The sequence below is a fragment of the Trachypithecus francoisi genome, unplaced genomic scaffold (genome assembly GCF_009764315.1).
Source record: "Trachypithecus francoisi isolate TF-2019V2 unplaced genomic scaffold, Tfra_2.0 Lachesis_group16, whole genome shotgun sequence".
Taxonomy (NCBI): domain Eukaryota; kingdom Metazoa; phylum Chordata; class Mammalia; order Primates; family Cercopithecidae; genus Trachypithecus; species Trachypithecus francoisi.
Genome location: NW_022681461.1, coordinates 77071594 through 77092770, shown reverse-complemented (window position 1 = coordinate 77092770; position 21177 = coordinate 77071594). Strand labels below are relative to the sequence as shown.

Genomic DNA, 21177 nt, shown 5'->3' with positions numbered 1-21177 from the left:
TTTCTTTGAGATAGAGTCTCACTCTGTTACCCAGGCTGGAGTGCAGTGGCATGATCTTGGCTCACTGCGACCTCAGACTCCCAGGTTCAAGCGATTCTCCTGTCCCAGCCTCCCAAGTAGCTGGGATCATAGGCATGCACCACTATACGCGGCTAATTTTTGTATTTTTAGTAGCAACAGGGTTTCACCATGTTGGCCAGGCTGGTCTTGAACTCCTGACCTCAGGTGATCCACCCACCTCAGCCTCCCAAAGTGCTGGGATTACAGGCGTGAGCCACCACTCCCAGCCCCAATCCATTTTTCTAATAGGCATGCAGGGGTTTCTCTAGGGGTACTGACTTAGGAGTGGAATTGCTGGGCCACAGGTAATGCCCACCTTCAATTATAATAGATTATACCAAATCATTTTCAATATGGTTGTAACAAGGATATTCCTACCATGTCCACATCCCTCACCAACACTTAATTTCACTGTGAATTTTTTTAGCTTGTAGTTCATTGATTTCTAATGAAGTTGAATATCTTTTAGCTGTTCTAACAAAGGGTGTCAAGAAGTGCAAAACACCAAAGCATATCCCAGCAGTTAAGGGCATGGACATCATTCTGCCTGGGTTTGAATTCTGGCTCTGCCATGTGACCATGTGGCAAGTTATATAACCTTTCTGCAACTCTGTGTTCTCACCTGTGAAAAAAGAAATAATAATTGTACCCATCAGCGGGCATGGTGGCTCACGCCTGTAATCCCAGCACTTTGGGAGGCCAAGGCTGGTGGGTCTCCTGAGGTCAGGAGTTCAAGACCAGCGTGGCCAACATGGTGAAACCCCATCTCTACAAAAATACAAACAAACAAAAAAAAAATTAGCCGGGCTTGATGCAGGGTGCCTGGATGGCAAAGCAAGTCCATCCACCTTGTTTCTCTTCTGCCTAATCTTGGCCCTTTGTGCTTTCATATAAACTTCAGAATTACTTTTATCAAGTTCTACTGAAAAATCTTGCTGAAATTTTCATGGAAATTGCATTAAATTGATCAATAGGGATAACTGATATGTCTATAATATGTCAACCTAGGCTCGAACACAGTACTCTTCTCCCATTTATTTAGATCTTTTAGCTGTTTCCTCTTCTGTGAAATTATTTTTTAACTGATTTTTAATGGCTAATCTTTTTATTTTTATTCATTGGAGTATTTTATTTATTCTAGGTACTACAAATCATTTGTTGGTTATTTGTGTTGGAATCATATACTCCTACTTAACAACTTATTTCATTTTGATGAACAGAGGTTCATGCAGTGTTGTGATCACAGCTCACAGCAGGCTTAACCTCCCCAGCTCAAGCAATCCTCCCACCTCAGCCTCCAGAGTAGCTGGGACCACAGGTGCACACCATCACACCCGGCTAATTTTTTGTATTTTTTGGAGAAACTGGGTTTTACTATGTTGCCCAGGCTGGTCTCAAAATCCTGGACTTAAGGGATCCACCCACCTTAGCCTCCCAAAGTGCTGGGATTACAGATGTGAGCCACTGCGCCTGGCCTAGGTTCTTCATTTTAAATAAGTCAAATTTATCCATTTTTTTCTTAAGGTTTGTACTCGAGGTATACTAACAAATCCTTTCCCAGCATAAGGTAATGAAGATATTGCCCTATTTTTTTTTCCCTAAAAGTGTTGTGAGCTTTTACTTTCACATTGTCTTTAATCCATCTGAAATTGATGTTTTTACTGGTATGAGACAGAGATCCAATTTCATATATTTCTATTTAGATATCCAATTGTCCCAGCTTAATTTTTTTTAAGTTCTTCCTTTCCCCACTGACCAGCAATGCCAATTGTCATTTACCAAGTTTCCATATATGTGTAGATCTGTTCTAGGGTTTTCTATTCTGTTTCACAGGTCTATGTTTTTCAACCCTGTTCTGATACCCACATTGTCTTAATTACTATAGTTTTATAATGAGTCTTGAAATCTGGCAAAGCAAGTCCATCCACCTTGTTTCTCTTCTGCCTAATCTTGGCCCTTTGTACTTTCATATAAACTTCAGAATTACTTTTATCAAGTTCTACTGAAAAATCTTGCTGAAATTTTCATGGAAATTGCATTAAATTGATCAAAAGGGATAATTGATATGTCTATAATATGTCAACCTAGGCTCGAACACAGTACTCTTCTCCCATTTATTTAGATCCATGTTGGCTTTCGGCAAAATTTTTAAATTTTCTCCATGAAGTTTGACCACTTTTGCTATGTATGTATAGAGAAAGATCTCTATCTCTGTATATATATAACAAAAGTTATATATTCTTAGGAAGCTCATATTTTGCTGTTATTGTTAATATAACTGGATTTTTTAATAATTACTTTTTCTATGTATTTTTTATTATTTTAAAATTATTTTTTAAAGACAGGGTCCTTGTTGGCCAGGGTGGAGTACAGTGGCATGATCACAGCTAACTGCAGCCCTGCACTGCTGGGCTCAAGCCATCCTCCCATTTTTTAGCCTCCTGAATAGCTGAGACTAGAGTAGCTGGGATTACAGGCAGCAGCCAGAGCGCCTGTGCCTTGTTTGTTATTAACATAGAAAAATGCAATTGATTTTAGTGTCTACATTCAGTGAACTTGCCAACACTCCTAATTTTCATAATTTACTTGTAGACTCTTTTGAGTTTTCTATGTAGGTTATTACATCACATTGAGATTTTTGGTTTTTCCTTTCCTATATTTATTCCTTTTATTTCTTCTCCTTGTCTTATTACACTGGCTAGAATTTCCAGTGCAGTGTTGAATAGAATCTATGATAGCAGGCATCTCACTCTGGTTTCTGGCTTTAAAGGAAATGTTTATTTTAAATTTGACTGTGGCTATGATGTTAACTAAAAGTTTTCTGTAGATACTCTATCAGGTTAAGGACATTTTTTCTTAATACTAGCTTCCTAAGTGCTTCTTATCATTATTAGAAGTTGAATTTAGTTGAATGCTTTTTCTGCATCATTGTTATGAAAATATATCTTTTCTAATTTGTGAATGCAAAAAAACTGTACACATTTTTCTAATATTGATATAATCTTGCATTCTTAGAATAAGGCCAGTAACCCAGGACTTTTCACTTGGAGAGTCAGAAGAAGCCAGATGATACCAGAATAGAAACTATCTACTTTAAACTGTATAGTGCCAATCCTACTTGTTTACCTCAAAACCTTGCCTCCTCCATGACATCGCTGCTGACTCATTCATGCCTTCTCTGAGCCTTTAGAGTATGTACCACTGATGATGTTCATTTGACATTTTGCATGTGCTATTCTATACACAACCTATCTACCAACTAGAATATAAGCCCCTCAAAAAACAGCAACAAATAAGCACACAATAAATGCTTGCTTAAAATGTTTAAAATATCCTTGTGGATGAGATGGTGAAACATGAGTTGAGTAATAATACAGCATTCTCAGAAAATGAGATTTTTAGACATATGAGTTTTCTGGAGAACTGCTATTTTAATCGCCTAACACTGAAACTTTAAAATCATTCTAAATTGTACTTCCCTGCTTTGTTAACCGAGTATTCTGGCCATGCTTAATACACTTCTTGATTTTAACTTTTTCTTGTTAAGGACAGCCAATTATGAAGAATATCAGTTACGGTGTTGTGGTAGAGACGTAGCTGTAGATACACAATGTGTGGGATGCAAATCCTCAGCTGTGACCCTGAACAAGGCTTTAACAGGAAAAAAAAAAAAAAAAAAAAAGGCAGGCGTTCTTCCCCTTTGGCATTGACCTCTAACTCTCAGCAGTGATTTACACTTTTCTTCCTCTGCTTTCCTACTCTTCCCTGGCTTCTTTCACCCTAGAATTACACAATGCAGAACTGTAAGACTGATACATTTTTAGCAGTGATACTGTGAAAAGTTGCCATTTCTCCAGATTATGACTTTCTAGCTTGTTTTTCCACTGTGTACTATCTTTTTCTAAGGACCTCATTACTGCTTCTAATCTCTAGAGAGGACACAGCTTACGGTGTAGCAAAGAGAACCATCTGGAGTCAGGGTACCTGGATTCAAATTCCAGTTTGGCACTTATTGAAAGCCCTAATGACATATTATTTAACCTCACTATTCCTCAGTTTCCTCACCCGAACCACGAGAATATATACCTACCTCACATGATTGTTATGAGAATTAATGAGAATGAGAATTAATGCCTCTCAAAACTGCTCCAATATTTCTCATTTGGGTTGTGTTTGTGCTAGTGGAGATAGGGGAGGAGGGGTGGATCTGACATTACTGAGGGATCCCAGCGCCCCTTCCCACTGGTCAGAGCCTCTATGAGACACAGGAAAAGAGGGGGAGAGTGTCAGGTATATTCATCACTGCTCTGTTAGCCATGCGAAGGTGAAGAAAATAGGGATGTTTATTTAACCAGCATAACAGGAATCCAGTGACATGTGTGACTGCTGTTTTCAAATATTTGCAGGGCTGGGCTGGAGAAGAGATAATAGCATTGAGAATTCTATGCAACAGCTACAGACTCCCCTTCACTGAACATGTTTAAGCAAGGTACTGGCGGCCAGGTGTTAAGGATGCTACAAGAAAGAATTTTTAAAGTTGGATAATCTTTAAGATTTCTTCTATCTCTAAAATCTTGGTAATCCTAGTGAGTCACGAAGCGGTTACAACCTAGATGTGAGTCACACATCGCCAACGCGCTCCCGAAGGCACAGAATTCACTCCTCACAGTGCTTGGCATCTTACCATAGACCTAAGTGAGGAATTCTAGCCCTGAAACTGCATATAACCCAGCTCGGAGAAACAAAAACTTTCCTAAAACTCAGGGCGTCGGTTAGCTGATTGGGAAATACAGTAACGCACACATCCCAAACGGGACTTGGCAAAACGGTGTGCATCTGGATTAACTGTCGGACAGTCTCCACGTCACTTTTCCACGAGGCCGGACAGAAGCGGGCAGAAGTGAGCAGCAGCAGGTTCAGGGGAAGGGGCAGGGTAGCCGGGATGAATGGGAGCCCGGCGAACTGACCCACGGCGGGGAGGGACAAAGGATCGGGGAGCGCATGCTGGGCGGGGAGGCCAGGAGGAATATCCCAGGCGGAGGAGCCGGGCTCGGGACCGGGCTGCAAACTGGTGACAGAGTCGGTTAACGAGGAGGGCCCTAAGTGCCAGTGGGGGGGCTCGCGGGGGTCCTCTCTCCCTCTGGAGCTGGGCTCGACCACTCGCCCCGCGGAGGGCGCCTCGCCCAGCCGGGGGCCCCCGGGAGCCGCAGACCCGAGGCAGGTACTGGCTGTAAAGGCCCGGGCCGGCACCCGCGCCCCCCAGCCTCCGCTGCTGCCAAGTCCACTCAACCCTGCCGCCGGAGTTTGGACTGTCCAGTCTCTCGCCGCCCGGGCCGAGGCCCGTCCCGGAGCCCCACACAGGCGGTCGGACAACAACGCCGCAGTGCCGGCGCGGAAAGTGGGGCAGCGACTGCCTCTCGTCCGGTCGCGCGAGCGGCGGCCGCCATCGCGGGCCGCGGCGGGTGGAAGAAGAGGGGCAGCGCCGGGCGCCACTTTACCTGAGAAACCAGCGGGAGCAGCGTCTGCTCCACCGAGCGAGTTTTGATCTCCAGTCCCGAGTCGAGGGCGAAGCCCAAAGGGCCGGAGCCGTAGACTGCTCCGGCGCCGCCAACGCCGGCGGGTCCGGGAGAGGCGGCCATGGCCCTCGGTCTATCCCGCAGCCGGGACTCCGCGCCACTGCTAGCCCGCCGCCAGTCAGTCCACCGCCCGCGGCGGTGGCGACAAGACACCCGCGCCGCCCGAGGCCCCGCCCCCAACCCTGCGTCCCCGCCGCCGTCCCCGTATAGCCCCGCCCCCGCAGTACGGCCTAGGGTGGGCTCCCTGCAGCCCCACCCCCTAAGCCGGGTCCCGCCCCCGCACGGCCCCGCCCCTATCTCGTCTCAGACCCCTTCCAAGGGTTCCAGGCACCATCTCGCCAGGGTGGCGAAGAGACCTAAGCAACAGACTGAGAAGCATGAAGAAATGTTTGGTCAACTACCATATCTGCCAGTGAGAACCTATCAGAGTAATAAAGCATCTCAGGCTGGCCAGTCCACCCGGACACCTTGGCCTGGATCATTTCTTCTTCCATAAGACCAGATTGATGAGCTGGGTACCATCAACCTGAGGAATCAGAAAGCTCTTTCCCAGGCACCGCTGAAAGGTGCTTCACGGTGCTTCAACCTGTCGCTTCAGCTTCATCCACCTACCAGTGCTGCGCAGATGTCTTTGGTATTGAAGATAGCCAAGCTTCAGCTTCTTTTTCTTCATTCAAAAAGGACAGGTCCTTAAACCAACTTTTTCTTCCAATTCTTACTTCTCAGCCAACCATCTCACCACTTCCTCACCTATCACAAGGCCGCGTTCCCCTGTGCACCGAGGGCCCTTGACCTCTATAAGGCACCCAGTGTCCACTCCCCAGACACACCTTCCCTTATGAAGTTGACAGTATTTCATAAGAATTCAGTGTACACAATGGTGCCGGAGGAAATGGCAAGATAGAAGGCCTAAGAGAGAGATGGATGGATTCATGGAAGTTTGGCTTCACAAAAGATCAAGTTTTTCAACACACAGGAGATTAAGTTTACCACCTGATTCATTCAACACTAGTAATTTTATTTCAAAATATAAATATTTCACATTAACAAAGAAGTTACATCAGTAGGTTGTCAAAGCAAGTTAAAGCTAAGAAACAGCATTTGTGTGAGAACAGAGAGTATTTATTGTATTTGAATATTCTTTTTTACTTTTGAATTGCCTCCTTCGCCTGAGAACCCGGGGATGATATATTTTCACAGAGTTATGTAAGCAATTACAACTCTATATCAAATCTCAGTTCAAAATTAAATTGCACTGGAAATACACTTCAGTTACCTAAATAAGTGGCACTGCAAAGGGCAAAGGGTTTTCTTTGGGATGGCTACAATGAGAGTTACATCTGCTGGGTCTCTGCGATAAAAAAGAAATGGTATTTGATAATAAGCCAAAATGATCAGGATTTGCTTCCATACTTTTCACTGTGAAATAAAAAGCTAGCAAAAAGCTAGTAAGAAACCAGGTGTCTAGTAAAGAACTCTGGACTTGGAGTCAGAAGTTCTGCAACTAAATACTGGCTCCATCATTTTGTGGTATAAACTTAGGGGAATATCACCAAAAACTTTTCAGAGCCTCCAGAGCCCCCCCCAACTTTACAACAAGGATAATACTGTCTGTCTCGCAGGGCTGTTACAAAAGGTGTCTGAAAACTATAAAGTGCCATACAAAAGCATTATTAAAATGTAGTATCAATATATCACCACTGTATTTGCACATTAGTTAATCCTTGAAAAACCTGCAAAATTCAACACAAATACTGATTTTACACACCATAGGCGGAAAAGAATCTCTATACCTTAAGTATAGCTCTAAACAGCAAATATGCTTGCTTTCTAGACTTCAAGATTTATTACACACTACATGTTACCACAGTAATAGATCTGCCATTCAGTATTTCCATTAGGGATGTCTTCTCAAACAGCTATAAACTTGATCAAGTGCCATGCTCTGAGGAATAAAGAAGGGGAGTGCAGTCTAAGGTCAAACAGTGTTTGTCCCCTCTTATAAATTCACAATGTGTAATAGCATGTTCAAAACTCTTAGAAGTCCTACAGAAAGGAAACAAACTCAGCATTCCTTCATTTTAAATGACCATGCAATCCCCCACCCCCAACACACACATACTTTTTTCTCTTACATCTATTAACATCTCTTGGAACTACTGCTATAAGGAACACATTTTGCCAAAAGCTGCTTGACCATGAAGAAAAGGAAAGAGAAGTAGAACGGAGAGAAAAAAAAAGAACTCTATTCTACTCTGAATTCTGTTACTAACTGGCTGTATGTATATGTCAGACAAGTCACTTAAACCTATAAATTTGTGTCTTTCTCTAGAAAGTGACAGGACCACCCAATTTTAGAAGTCCCATTCTAGCACAGAATTTCTGACTCTAGTAGACAGAACAACTTGATTTATAATTCTCTTGAACTATCAAAAATAACCAATCAGTGGCTGCAGATAGCATGTTTTTTTTTTTGCAGGTTCCCAATAATCAGTAAGTTAATAAAATGAATATATTTTGATGGCAGAATGTTGAAAGACAAGAAACTAATAAAAAGTACTTGTTTTTAGCTGGAACTAGCATTTGGAAGTAATGCTAGCCAGAGGCTATTTCCACTGTGAAATGCACACTCAAAGTCCTAGTGTAATATTCTTGTAAGGGTCTTAGGAGGCCCCTCAGAGGAAACTGCAGAGTCAGGGTTAGAGTATGAGAAGTCCTAAAGGTTTTTGTTTTTTGGGTTTTTTTTCCTATAAACCCTGAGGTTGAAAGCTCTGGATAGCTCACCTAAATTACTTTCCTCTAATCTAACCCCTCACAGCCTGAATTTCTGAGTATTTCTTGCCCAGTAGTGACACATTCCTGAGGCACAAATATAACCCAAATGGAAACTACAGGGCCTAGGAAATCCAGATAGGTCACAATGAGTTCATATGAAGATCAAGGTGAGCCAGAAGATCTCCTCTGCAAGCCATATATAGCCCTTTAACTGTAATAAGCAGCTCCACTTTCAAAAGCTACAGAGTTTGTTTACTTCCAGGGTCTCCATCTAACATGTTGGATTTCTTCCCACTGTCATGGGTCAACCCACACTAGTCTCAGAAGACAAGGGAAAGCTCTGCCAGCTAACCACTTCTTATCAAAGAGGGTGTGAAGAAACCTTGCAATTTTAACAATAACTAAGACCAGTATATAAGGTGGTCTTACAGAGATCACTTGCAGGAACTGACATTAATAGGAACATTTCAGAACTCACACAGCACTCACATACCATGGAATTTATGCTAAAAATCCCATGCCTTCTTCTCTCTTAGGAAAGAGAGGAGCATACCTGTGTGGAGAGCTTGTATTTTCTCCCTTCCCATCCATTCGGTTTACAACTGAATAGCGAATGTGAACTTGAAACTAATCTTTAATAAGTCTATAAAATGCAAGATATTATGACCAATTTCTGTACTCAGATTTTACTGAAGTGACTTCTACTTCATCAATGTACCGTCTGTTTCCAAAGAAACTTCCTCTTTCTGGGTCAAATTCTGACTGAGATTGTAAAGGCAGGTTATCTTTGAGACTTGAGCTTAAATTAAAACTGCTACCTTTTCATACCACTTGATCTGTTGCCCTGTTCAAATTCTGTTCTGTTGCCCTGTTCAACCTCCCTCATTGCATCTGAGGAATCATGCTGGGATGCTTCTTTCTGGTTTGGAGGGTTCCAACAAGACCTACCCAGCTGGTGGACCGTCCTAGTCCTTCTGCTGTTGCTGTAGCAATGGGGCAGTTCAAGTTTCCTGATCATGGCTGTGAAGCACTCTGGGGCACCTCTGCTCCTGGTATTTCAGGGTGATATTACTGCTAATATCACCTCTGCTAATTTTGGTAGCTCTAAACTATTATCTTAAAGACCTCTAAGAACCTTATATTTATGCTAATAATTATCCCAGCAAGAAACATTAGCTCTAGTTTTTTGCAATATCACTTTATATAGCTAAAATCACTTTGTATATGTATAGTAACTCATTGTATATATTTGTCTCTGATGAATATGTACTAATTACAGCTATACACTAACCAGTGCATAATGAACAAAAATTAATGATTTTTTAGCCTTTTAATGCAAAAAAATTAAATTTAGTATTACATATGATCTGGCTAAGAGCAAGAGGCTTTTTTTTTTTTTTTAAATAAAAATTTTAAGAGTCTCACTCTGTTGCCCAGGCTGGGGTGCAGTGGCTGGATCTCAGCTCACTGCAAGCTCCACCTCCCAGGTTTATGCCATTCTCCTGCCTCAGCCTCCCAAGTAGCTGGGACTACAGGCGCCTGCCACCTCGCCTGGCTAGTTTTTTTGTATTTTTTAGTAGAGATGGGGTTTCACCATGTTAGCCAGGATGGTCTCGATCTGCTGACCTCGTGATCCGCCCATCTTGGCCTCCCAAAGTGCTGGGATTACAGGCTTGAGCCACCACACCCGGCAAAGAGGCCTTATTATGAGTGATCTCCATCACCCTGTACAGTGCCTGGCACGGAGCCTAGAGTTTAGCAAACTCTCAAGAAATGCTTCAGTGAATGAATGAATGATTGACTAAAGAAGAGCATGAGTTACTTAGGGACCAAATCTAATACTCAGTGAAATAGCTGATTATAATCGCTAAATGATTCATAATAGAATTAAAGAGATCTGTATGCAGTCTACTCCATACAAACAGAAGATCTCATGGTAGCCTTTTCCAAACAACATTTTTCTTCAGCAGTATACGAATAAATTTAAGCTGATGATAATTATCAGTGACTTCTTAGGGAGATGTTTTAGGACAAATTATTAATATTTCTACCTTTAAATACTTTCCAAAAAGGAAATCTTCAACACTTAAGAACTACCCCCACTTTTTTTTTCCCTTGGCACAGTGTCTCACTCTCTCACCCAGGCTGGAGTGCAGTGGCGCCATCTTGGCTCACTGCAGCCTCAACCTCCTGGGCTCAGGTGATCCTCATACATCAGCCTCCTGAGTAGCTCGGAATATAGGCACACCACCATGCCCAGGTAATTTTTTTTATTTTTTGTAGAGATGGGTTTCGCCATGTTGCCTAGGCTGATCTCAAACCCCTGGGCTCAAGCAATCCACCCACCTCGGCCTTCCAAAGTGCTGGAATTACAGATGTGAGCCACCACCTACAGCCTGGCAGAGAACCCTGTTCTCTTTCACATTCCCCTGGGAGCAGAGGATAGGCCTGATGATTGTTTAAACAGTAGAAAGGGTTCAGCTAAGAACTACAGTCCACTCTCAGCCCTGTCATATACTACAGGACAAGTCTTCATTCACAACAAATGGATAGCAACACCCGTCTCGTAACACTGGGAAAACTGCATACAGTATTTAGAAGGAACACTAGTACAGCAGAATCTGCAGACAACGGAGTCAAAGATCTGAGGCCAAATCCTACTAAACTTTACAACTTTGAGTTGGTCACTTTTCTGAACTTTAGCTTCTCCATCAGTGTAAAACTGATGTAAAATAATATAAAGCTATATGAAAGCTGATGTGATGGACTTGTGAAATAGTATGTGCAAAAGGACTTTGTAAAAATGTAAAGCACTATGCTGGTTATTGTGATATCTGAGATATTTTTAAAGTTGCAATTCAATTCAACAAGCATTCATTTAGAGTCATGTGCAAGGCACTGTGCTAAAAGATGGGAAAATACTACATAAATATAAAATTCTGCTGAAAATTAACTTATTGGCAGAGTTCCAAATAATGAAACGGATACATTTAACAAATCAGAGTATTGCTACACCTGAGATTTTTCACTTCAAACACTTGGAAGGAGAAAACCTAACAACAGCATGAATTTTATCATACTGTTACCATTCATAGCAGCTTAATAAGTATTTCACTTCAATGTGGTCAGCCAAGTTTTGTAATTTGGCAATAGTGTAAAGGAGCATTAAGAGAAAAGGAAGAGGAGGAAGAGCTTCAGTCTTTGTATCTTCCAAGGTTACAACATAAAACTGAACATCAAATAAGCCACCCCACCCTTATACTTATGATTTATTCTTTCTTAAAGAACGTATAATACATTGTGGGAGAAGTGTAGAAGATTCATTTTTCCTGCTCGCTCAACTACACACTCAAAAGTGAAAGCTCTCTTCCTTGAAAAGTGACTGTCTTAGAAAAGTTTAACAATAGATTTCTTAAACCAGGAAAAAATTACACCATATATTCTTTTAACAGCAGGTAGTTTAGAGTTCTTAAAATAACTTTATAAATATATAATATAGTAATATAGATAACCAAAGTGGAAGAATTTCAAGCCAGGGTACCAGTGTATAAAATGAAACTTTTCAAGCCATCTTAACAACAGTTAAGTGAGCAAACTACCAATTCTGAACTCTCAAGCTGTGTTTTAAAATACAAAGCATCCCGCAGCAAGTTCTCTCTTGTCCAGGCATTCTGTATGTAAGGCCAGGAGGTTTCTGCTTCTTTCCTGGGTTCTGCTTGCTAGGCACAGCTGAAAGGGCAGAAGGCCACAGCTGAGCTTAACTTACTGTCAAATTTGAACTTCCTAGAAAAATCACTGCAGAGGAAACCATATCAACCTACTGAAGATTTCAGATCTTCAGAAATGTCACGGAAAGTCCTAAAAGAAAAAAAGATGGAATGATCAGTTGATTACCATAAAACAGTATCCTATTTTACAATCTTTTGGAGCCCTAATAAGATTATATAGTCACTATTTTTTCTTAAGACTTTCATTGAGTATTGTTTCAAAGTCTGCTAGTTGTTGCTCTTTCTTTATTAACAAGAACTCCATTTTTTTGCTGGATCCATTGTCCAAAGGACTATTTCCCTTGAAACTACACATGACCATGTGACTATACTTTGGTTAATGAGATTTAAGTAGACGTGCTGTGCAACTTCTGGGCAGTTCCTTAAAAGAGAAGAGCAATCTTCTTCAGCTCTTCCACCTTGTTACTGGCTCCAAGTGGATATGATGATTGATGTTAAAGAGAAAAAACACTAAGAGATCAAAGATTAAATGCTAAGTGGATACATTTTATTACAAAACAGAAATTATAATCCAACAGAATCCAAGCTCTAAGGGATGTGGTTCAGTGCAGGAAAAATGGGGTAGGTCTTTCAAACAAGTGACCTTGTACTTCTACTGTTTCTGACACACATTAAACAAGCTAAGCGAACAATGTTATTGGCGGGTAATATCTAGGCTGGATGAAAGTGGCTGAGCACCATGCCTGGCTGCTGCATACATGAAATGTCTACCTCAGGACTGTAGTAGCTAGCTTGCTTTTGCTACATAATTTACATGTCTGAGCTGGGATAAATCACCTGGTTAAATTCACATCTGTGCTGGCAGCCAAATGGCCAGGTCAGAATTTATCAATGAACATGAGCTCAAGCATCCACATAAGACAAAAAGGCCTCGCACCAAGGCTGACAGTATATCAGGATGAAGAGAGACTGGGACCAGAAGTTTATGCAACAGTCATTCAAGCCCTGGATGGCCTACCTTCTTTTACACAAGCAAGAAATAAACTACTAGATTAAGTCACTGTTACTTTGAGTCTTGTTGATGATGGGTTTTTTGTTTAGTTTTTGGTTATGTACAGCCTAAACTACCTTAAGTGATACAGATATAAAGCACAGTCTGTTACCATCCTTTCAGATAGAAGTTATATTGCTCCTTTACAATAAGTCCACATATTACAAATACAGAAAAATATTTGCCTTTACAGTTTGTTTTTGTTTTTTTGAGACAAGGTCTCACTCTGTTGCCCAGGCTGGAGTGTACTGGTGCTATCTCGGCTCACTGCAACCTCTGCCTCCTGGGTTCAAGCCATCCTCCCACCTCAGCCTCTTGAGTAGCTGGGACTACAGGAAACATGACACCACACCTGCCTAATTTTTATACTTTTTTGTATAGACAGGGTTTCACCATGTTGCCCAGGCTGGTCTTGAACTCCTGAGCTCAAGTGATCTACCCACCTTGGCCTCTCAAAGTGCTGGGATTACAGACATGAGCCATCATATCCGGCCCCAAATAATTTTAATATTATAATAAAAGTTATATTAATTATATAAAATTATATAATTTATATTAAATTTATAATTATGTAAGTGATGTTAAAAGTTATATTAATTTGCAATATCACTATGTTTTTTCTTTATATACACATACACATATACTATGTTGTTTCTTCATAGATAGATAGATAGATAGATAGATAGATAAAAAGATTTGTTTTTTAAAGACAGGGTTTCACTCCGTCACCCAGGTTGGAGTGCAGTGGTGTGATCACAGCTCCTGGGCTCAAGCAGCTTTGGGCTCAAGTGATCATCTAACCTCAGCCTCCCAGGTAGCTGAGACTGAGCTATGGCTAATTTTTTTTTTCCAATTTTTTTGTAGAGATAGGGTTTCTCTATGTCACCCAGGCTGATCTCAGACTCCTAGCTTCAAGTAACTCCACCTCAGCTTCCCCCAAAGTTCTAGGATTACAGGTGTGAGCCATCGTGCCTGGCAGATTTTTTAAATCATAGTCAAATAAAGCTAAGTTTATTTCATACTAATAACCAACTCTTGGTTATTGTCAACAAACTACTCAACTTGTTCATTAGAAATAGAGCTAAAGGCCAGGCATGGTGGCTCACACCTGTAATCTTAGCACTTTAAGAGGCTGAGGTAGGAGAACTGCTTGAGCCAGGAGTTCAAGACCAGCCTGCGCAACAGTGAGACCTCATCTCTATAAAAAAAATTTAAAAATTAGCCAGGCATGGTGGCACATGCCTATAGTCCCATCTACTTGGGAGGATAAGGTGGGAGGATCACCTGAGCCCAAGAGGCTGAAGCTGCAGTGACTCTAGGTGATGCCACTCCAGTCCAGCCTGGGCAACAAAATGAGACCCTGCACAACCACCACCACCACCCCCCGAAAAAAAAAGGAAGGAAGGAAGGGAGGGAGGGAAGGAGGGAAGAAGGAATAAAATGAAGTACAATATAAAGTAAGTGTTCCATAAACTTAAGAAACAGCTCACAGTAGTAGAAACTAAAGATAACAAAAAGCTTTCATTAGGTACAATCACCTAAAAACTTACAGAACAAACAATCTGAACTTCAAATGTAATTCCACAATCATGCCCCCTCCCTTACTCCTTTTCTCTCCTGACTCTCAATTCATACAAATATTTAGGAGGCCCACAGGCAAGGCAGAGTTCAATTAAAGACTAACCTTGCAGCACTCAATGAGGAGAGCACTTCAGTGTTAAGAGGGGAACAGGTAAAATGTCACAGAAAAGAAATCACCTTCAAGGATGTTCAGTTATGTCAAGGCTCTTTCAATGATGGTGCCCTAAGCCTCTGGATCTCTGAAGCACACCTCTACTAGCACAGCTCTACTTTGAAAAACTGTGAGTCTCCTGGCTATGGATCCTGAAGCTTTGAGAGGGTTTATGTATGACATGAATACACCAACCATTTTTAAAGATGCTGGCTGATCTAATAATTGAATTTTCTTTTCTTTTTTTTTTTTTTTTTGAGACGGAGTCTTGCTCTGCCGCCCAGGCTGGAGTGCAGTGGCCGGATCTCAGCTCACTGCAAGCTCCGCCTCCCGGGTTCACGCCATTCTCCTGCCTCAGCCTCCCGAGTAGCTGGGACTACAGGTGCCCGCCACCTCGCCCGGCTAGTTTTTTGTATTTTTTTAGTAGAGACAGGGTTTCACCGTGTTAGCCAGGATGGTCTCGATCTCCTGACCTCGTGATCCGCCCGTCTCGGCCTCCCAAACTGCTGGGATTACAGGCTTGAGCCACCGCGCCCGGCCGAATTTTCTTTTCTTAAAGATTTTTATGTTCTGAAAACAAGTCCGAAAGTGAAGATTTGTATATACACATGTATGTTTATATGCATTATCTATCTATCTATCTATCTATCTCAAACCAGTGTTTCTCAATCTTGACATTGTTCTACATTATATGATGTTCTGCAGCATTCCCAGCCTCTATCCAACTAGAATGACAATCAAAATGACTCCAGACATGAGAAAATGTCTGGGGAGAAAAAAAATCACCCTCACACTCCTGTCAGCACTATAGCTCTAGATAGCTATTTTTCAGTCTCACCCAAGTTTGTGTTTTTACATTTGTCTACAGACCAAGCTGGCTGCTGTCTCAGACAATATGAATTTCAGGTAGCACTTAATTCTGAAAAGTCCTGGAAAATCTTTGCAAGCAATAGTCAAAAACTGGCTAATACTGCAAAGCATTTTCTAATACCCAACGGAGTTCTTTGAATCTTTTCAAATTTCTCAGATACCTACAATTTTATATCTATTAACTATTTATTTCCTCTAAATTATGAATGAAGATTTCTGCCTCAGGGCAAAGACACATTAAATAAGATTAAGGCTGTGGTTAGTCTAGTCACTGCTCTCTGTTGACAAGTAAGCTTAGCTGTAACCCTGAAATTCCTACCTACTATTAAATTTTGTCTCCAGGCCAAGAAAGCCTCCAAAAGGACTCAGGAAAACAAACAAACAAAACAAAGAAAACCAACAACTTGAAGCAAGCTTAGAAATCAGTTACTAAGAGTCTTTCATCTCAATGTTCTCTCTAGGTATGTAGGGTATTAGGGTGATGGAGCGGGAGGTGTGTGTGTATACAGAACCCTACTGAAGTAACACTGATCTTGAACAAATCTCTATCTCCAGGAAAACAGTATCTATAGTCTAGAGATGCAGAAATTATTTGGTTTTTGGCTTATTCCAGAGGCACAGCTCTAACTAATAAGCAAAGTTCATAAAACTATAACTCTCTGCGTTAAAAATAAACACTGCATTGATACTATTTTCTGAAAATGTTTTAACATCCTACCTAAACCATCTAAATACGGTATTCTTTCCCAAATTCTAAGGATTATCATGCTGCAAGAAATCATGGTTATAGAATTTCTCATCTAAGAATAAGCAATGCAGAATGGGACCACAGGTGACTGGGGGACTAGTTAACATTTTACACCTCCTTTCAGAGCAACAGGGATTGTGCAGTGTAGTCTCTCACTATTCCTTGCTCCTTGAAAATATTTTGGTAACTGCTTGCCCCAAAGTTTCAATGAGATCTTTACAAATTCATTTCACCCCCTACCCTCTTCCCTCCATGTAAATGTTTAAATCTTTTATGATTTAACAATGGAAGACTTGCTGACTTCCAGCCTCCTAGACGTGCAGAATAAGTTATGGATGGCTGAAAGTTATAACTGACTAATTTAACTTACTTAGCTGGCTCCCCAGCACTGAGTGTGTATTTCCTACACCAGCACCAGCATACAATCCTGTGACAGACCACATGCAACCACTATTATACATATCCCCTCCCTTCCAACAAATTTGGAATACAGTTCTAAGGCTGGGGTTTACTATGTCCCATCCTCTTTTATCGGCCTCAAGGTTGTATTGAAAAATCCTTTTTATCTAATCTGCTTTTGGTTTCACTACTTCACAACTTCACTAAATCATCACCTAGCACTTTCTATGCACCAAACACCATGTTGGGAATGGCAAAACAGTGGTCAAGTTAGATATAGCTCCTACCTTCAAAAAGTTTACCAACTGATGGGAAAAAACAATGAATTCAACACACATCTATAAAACATGTATTAAGTTTCAACAGAAGTATAAGATACCACAGGGACACAACAAGGACTTCTTACCTAGTTCAGTTTCAGTAATGTTTCTCACAAAAAGGGTACTTTGTATAGACCATGATATTGGACTTGGCTGAGAGGAAAGTGGTATTCTTTACAGAGGGGACAACACTGCAAAGATGACACTGCCTTCTGGTAACTAAAACAAGTTTAATAAGGTTGAAAAATGAAATGCAAGGCACACAGCACAGAGATGAATCTGGAGAAGTAGACAGAAAAAAGGCATGAGAAGAGAAGTCTGACAGGGCAAATTAATATGTCAGCTTTATCTTGAAGGCCATGGGAAGCCACTGTGGGAATTTTAAGCAGCAGCAGAGTAGAGTATTTATGTTTCAGAAACATCAGAGAGAGGGTGCTATGAAGAACAGACTAGAGGGGGGCCAAACTCGAGGCAGGCACCAGTAAAGAGGCTGCTGAAGCAATCCTGGCAGTGGGTCACACCGCTGGGAGTAAAGAGGATGAACAGATTCAGGAAATTTTCAAGTAACAGAAAGTAAATCAAATGTACTCCGTTTCTAGCCCCAGTTTACTCTCTTTTCTCAATCTTCTAAAGAGGAATGACAGCGAGTACACCCCAAATGAAATTCTTAGGGTGAGCATAAAGATCTGCAGAAGTGGGGCTGGTTTATGGCGCGTATCTTTATGCCTCACTTTACAGAGACCCAGAGATGGGGTTTCACCATGTTGCTCAGGTTGGTCTTGAACTCGACTCAAACGATCGCCTGCCTTGGCCTACCAAAGTGCTGGGATTACAGGCATAAGCCACTATGCCCAGCAGATACTCATTTTTTATTGTACTTTGGGTATTTAGTTATGAAAGATATAAACCTCAGATTTAAAAAGCGAGTACAAAAACAGCCACAAGTTACTAAATCTTCCCTAGAGAAACATAAAGCTGAGTTCCTAAAGGATCACATTCCAGTTGCCACCTTCAACACTGTCAAGGTGTAACAGACGGCAAAGGAAAACTATAATATGGAGAATAGCATCCCCCAAAGACTTCCTGGGATATACTCCTTACAGGATTTTCTGGGCTTTAATATTCAGAGACTGCTGCTCAATTTTTAGTAGAAGTGAAAGAAGTCTATCAAAGCAAGTCTGATTATCCTGTCCAAAAATCAAGAAAGTATGCATGATTACAGGGATTTTTTGCCTTTCCCTACCATCCCATCTCCCTAAACAAGCCCACTATTAATAGAGAACAAAGGAAGTGAAAGGTTCTGATTATTCAGTAGAGGCCAAAATAGTTGGGAGCCCAAAGCTGTGCTGTACTCACTACATTCTCACTATCAACAGTGAGCAGCAGAGAAGGTCTTCCTTCCTACAATCTTTCCTTAGGAGAATGGGCATTCATCTGTGTGAAGATAGTAGTCTAACAAGTTTTTTTGCGGTATGGAATTAAGAGGCATGTCTGCTTAATAAAATGCAACCATCTATCCTCTATTGTCACACTGTAACAATATACAAATTCCTAGAAAAAGCCAAGCCCTTTCAGAGCTCATGCTTCTGTAGCTACTATTCCCTCACAGCCCATTCATTTCTTCCACTAGGAATGGAGCATTCTGAGTACAAAATACTGTTGACAGAGGCTGACATCAGTAATTAAAACAGACTTGGCCCTGGCAGTAACAGCAACTATAGTCAAGTTGGAATGGGGGAGAGAGAAAAATAATCAAGTATATAAATGAAAACTGTACTCCAAAAGAAGTAAGTACAAGGTACAAACTAAAACACATTCAACTGGCAAGGAGGCCATAACCTAATCTTGGGGGTAGGAAACACTTCTCTGATGAACTGACATTTGAACTGAGATCTGAATAGTTAGGAATTCCTTAAGAAGGAAAGATGGGGGGATTATCCAGATGGAGGATTATCCAGAGAGAGAAACCAGCAAGCACAAAGGCCCAGAGTTTCAATGGCACCTAGTGTATCTGAGGCCTGATGGAAAGCCAGTGTGGCCGCACCTTGGACAGCAAAGGCCATGAAAAAAAAAAAAAAAAAAAGAACTAAGAGGCAAAGGCAACAAATTCTAAGAAGGTGGAAAGCGGGTGTGACTGCTATGATCTGGCATATGTGATAGAGTTTGGCTGTCTATCCCGTGCAAATCTCATGTTAAAATGTGATCCCTAATGTTGAAGGTGAGGCCTAGTGGGAGGTGTCTGCGCCATGGGAGCAGATCCCTCATGAATGGCTTGGTGCCCTCCCCCTAATAATGATAAATGAGTTTTTGCTCTATTCCTTCAGGTAAGAGCAGTTTGTTTAGAACAGCCTTTCATCTCTCTTGCTTCCTCGCTCTCCATGTGACACACCTGCTTCCCCTTTGCCTTCCACCATGATTGGAAGTTTCCTGGGGCCTCACCAGAAGCAGGTGCTGGCAGTATACTTTTTGTACAGTCTGAAGAGCCATGAGCCAAAATAAACCTCTTTTCTTTACATAAATTTCCTAGCCTCAGGAATTCCTTTATAGCAATGGAAAACAGACTAACACAAGACCCTAAAAAGCTGAATCTTAAACCAGTAGTGAGAAAGGCTGGGAAACATTTTGATTTATTCGGAGAAATCCCCCAGGCTTAGGAACTGGTGACATCAAGTAACTCTGGAAGTAAGAATCGGAGATGGGGGAAAAAAACAGGACTGCTCTACAGTTTCCTTAAAGAGCAGTAAGACAACACCCTCTGATATCCTCACCCCACCTCCCACCCAGCCAAGCAGCTGACTCCACCCTCTCCCCTCCTTGGCAGAAAACTAGAGGTTTTTCCCCTCTGGAGGTAAAACAAAAAGTCTCTGAACTAGTGCACAATAGGCAGAAATGAGGGTGGGCATCCATCCCAACACTGGGAGATTAAGTGGATGTTTACATCTTGAAGGCTGTCCAGACCCTTTCCTCCTCCTGGCTCCCAGGAGGCTGGCAGCCAGGCTTTTAGTCTCTAGCCAGATTAGAAGCTCTTTCTTTGAGGACTACATGAGCCCAAAAAGGGGACCAAAATCACTGATATTAAGGGCTGGACAAAGCAGTGGCCCTGCCACATTATATTATGGGAACATATATCATAATCCACCACAGCTTCTGGGTCTCTTTTTTTTTTGGGGACAGAGTCTCACTCTGTCACCCAGGCTGGAGTACAGTGGCACGATCTCGGCTCACTGCAACCTCTGCTTCCCGGATTCAAATGATTCTCCTGCCTCAGCTTCCCGAGTAGCGGGGACTACAGGTGCATGCCACCATGCCTGACTAATTTTGTATTTTTAGTAGAGACGGGGTTTCACCGTGTTAGCCAGGCTGGTCTTGAACTCCTGACCTCAGGTGACCCACCCACCACGGCCTCCCGAAGTGCTGGGATTACAGGCGTGAGCCACCGCGCTCGGCCATGTCTCATTCTTAACATGAGCCAACAGCCAAACATCTTCAATACCCGATATTGTGGTTCTGTTAATACAGGTTAGTGTCCCTTATCTGAAATGCCTGGGAACAGAAGTGATTCACATCTTTTTTGCATTTGGGAAGATTTACATTATACTAACCCCAAATCCAAGAATCCAAAATCCAAAATGCTGGCCGAGTGCAGTGGCTCATGCCTGTAATCCCAGCACTTTGGGAGGCTGAGGAGGGCAGATCACCTGAGATCAGGAGTTCAAGACCAACCTGGCCAACATGGTGAAACCCTGTCTCTACTAAAAATACAAAAATTAGCCAGGCATTGTGGCATGCACCTGTAGTCCCCGCTACTCACGAAGCTGAGGCAGGAGAATCATTTGAATCTGGGAGGCAGAGGTTGTAGCAAGCCGCGATTGTGCCACTGCACACCAGCCTGGGTGACAGAGTGAGCCTCTCCCTGTC

At 41.9% G+C, this 21177-nt stretch overlaps 2 protein-coding genes across 5 annotated transcripts in view; both read right to left on the bottom strand.

Moving 5' to 3' along the window:
• Positions 1–5834, bottom strand: part of CTNNAL1 (catenin alpha like 1) — an 80552-nt gene extending 74718 nt beyond the window's left edge. Inside the window, exon 1 of the mRNA XM_033237880.1 lies at positions 5559–5834. Within this exon, the coding sequence (XP_033093771.1) occupies positions 5559–5699 (141 nt within the window). The 5' untranslated portion in view covers positions 5700–5834. The remainder of the gene's footprint in view (positions 1–5558) is intronic.
• A 4850-nt stretch (positions 5835–10684) lies between these two features.
• The window catches only part of TMEM245 (transmembrane protein 245), a 105028-nt gene continuing 94535 nt past the window's right edge, over positions 10685–21177 (bottom strand). For all 4 annotated transcript variants that reach the window (XM_033237875.1, XM_033237878.1, XM_033237876.1 and 1 more), the window contains one exon: positions 10685–12269. In XM_033237875.1, coding sequence (XP_033093766.1) covers positions 12224–12269 — 46 coding nt within the window. In that variant the 3' untranslated portion in view covers positions 10685–12223. The remainder of the gene's footprint in view (positions 12270–21177) is intronic.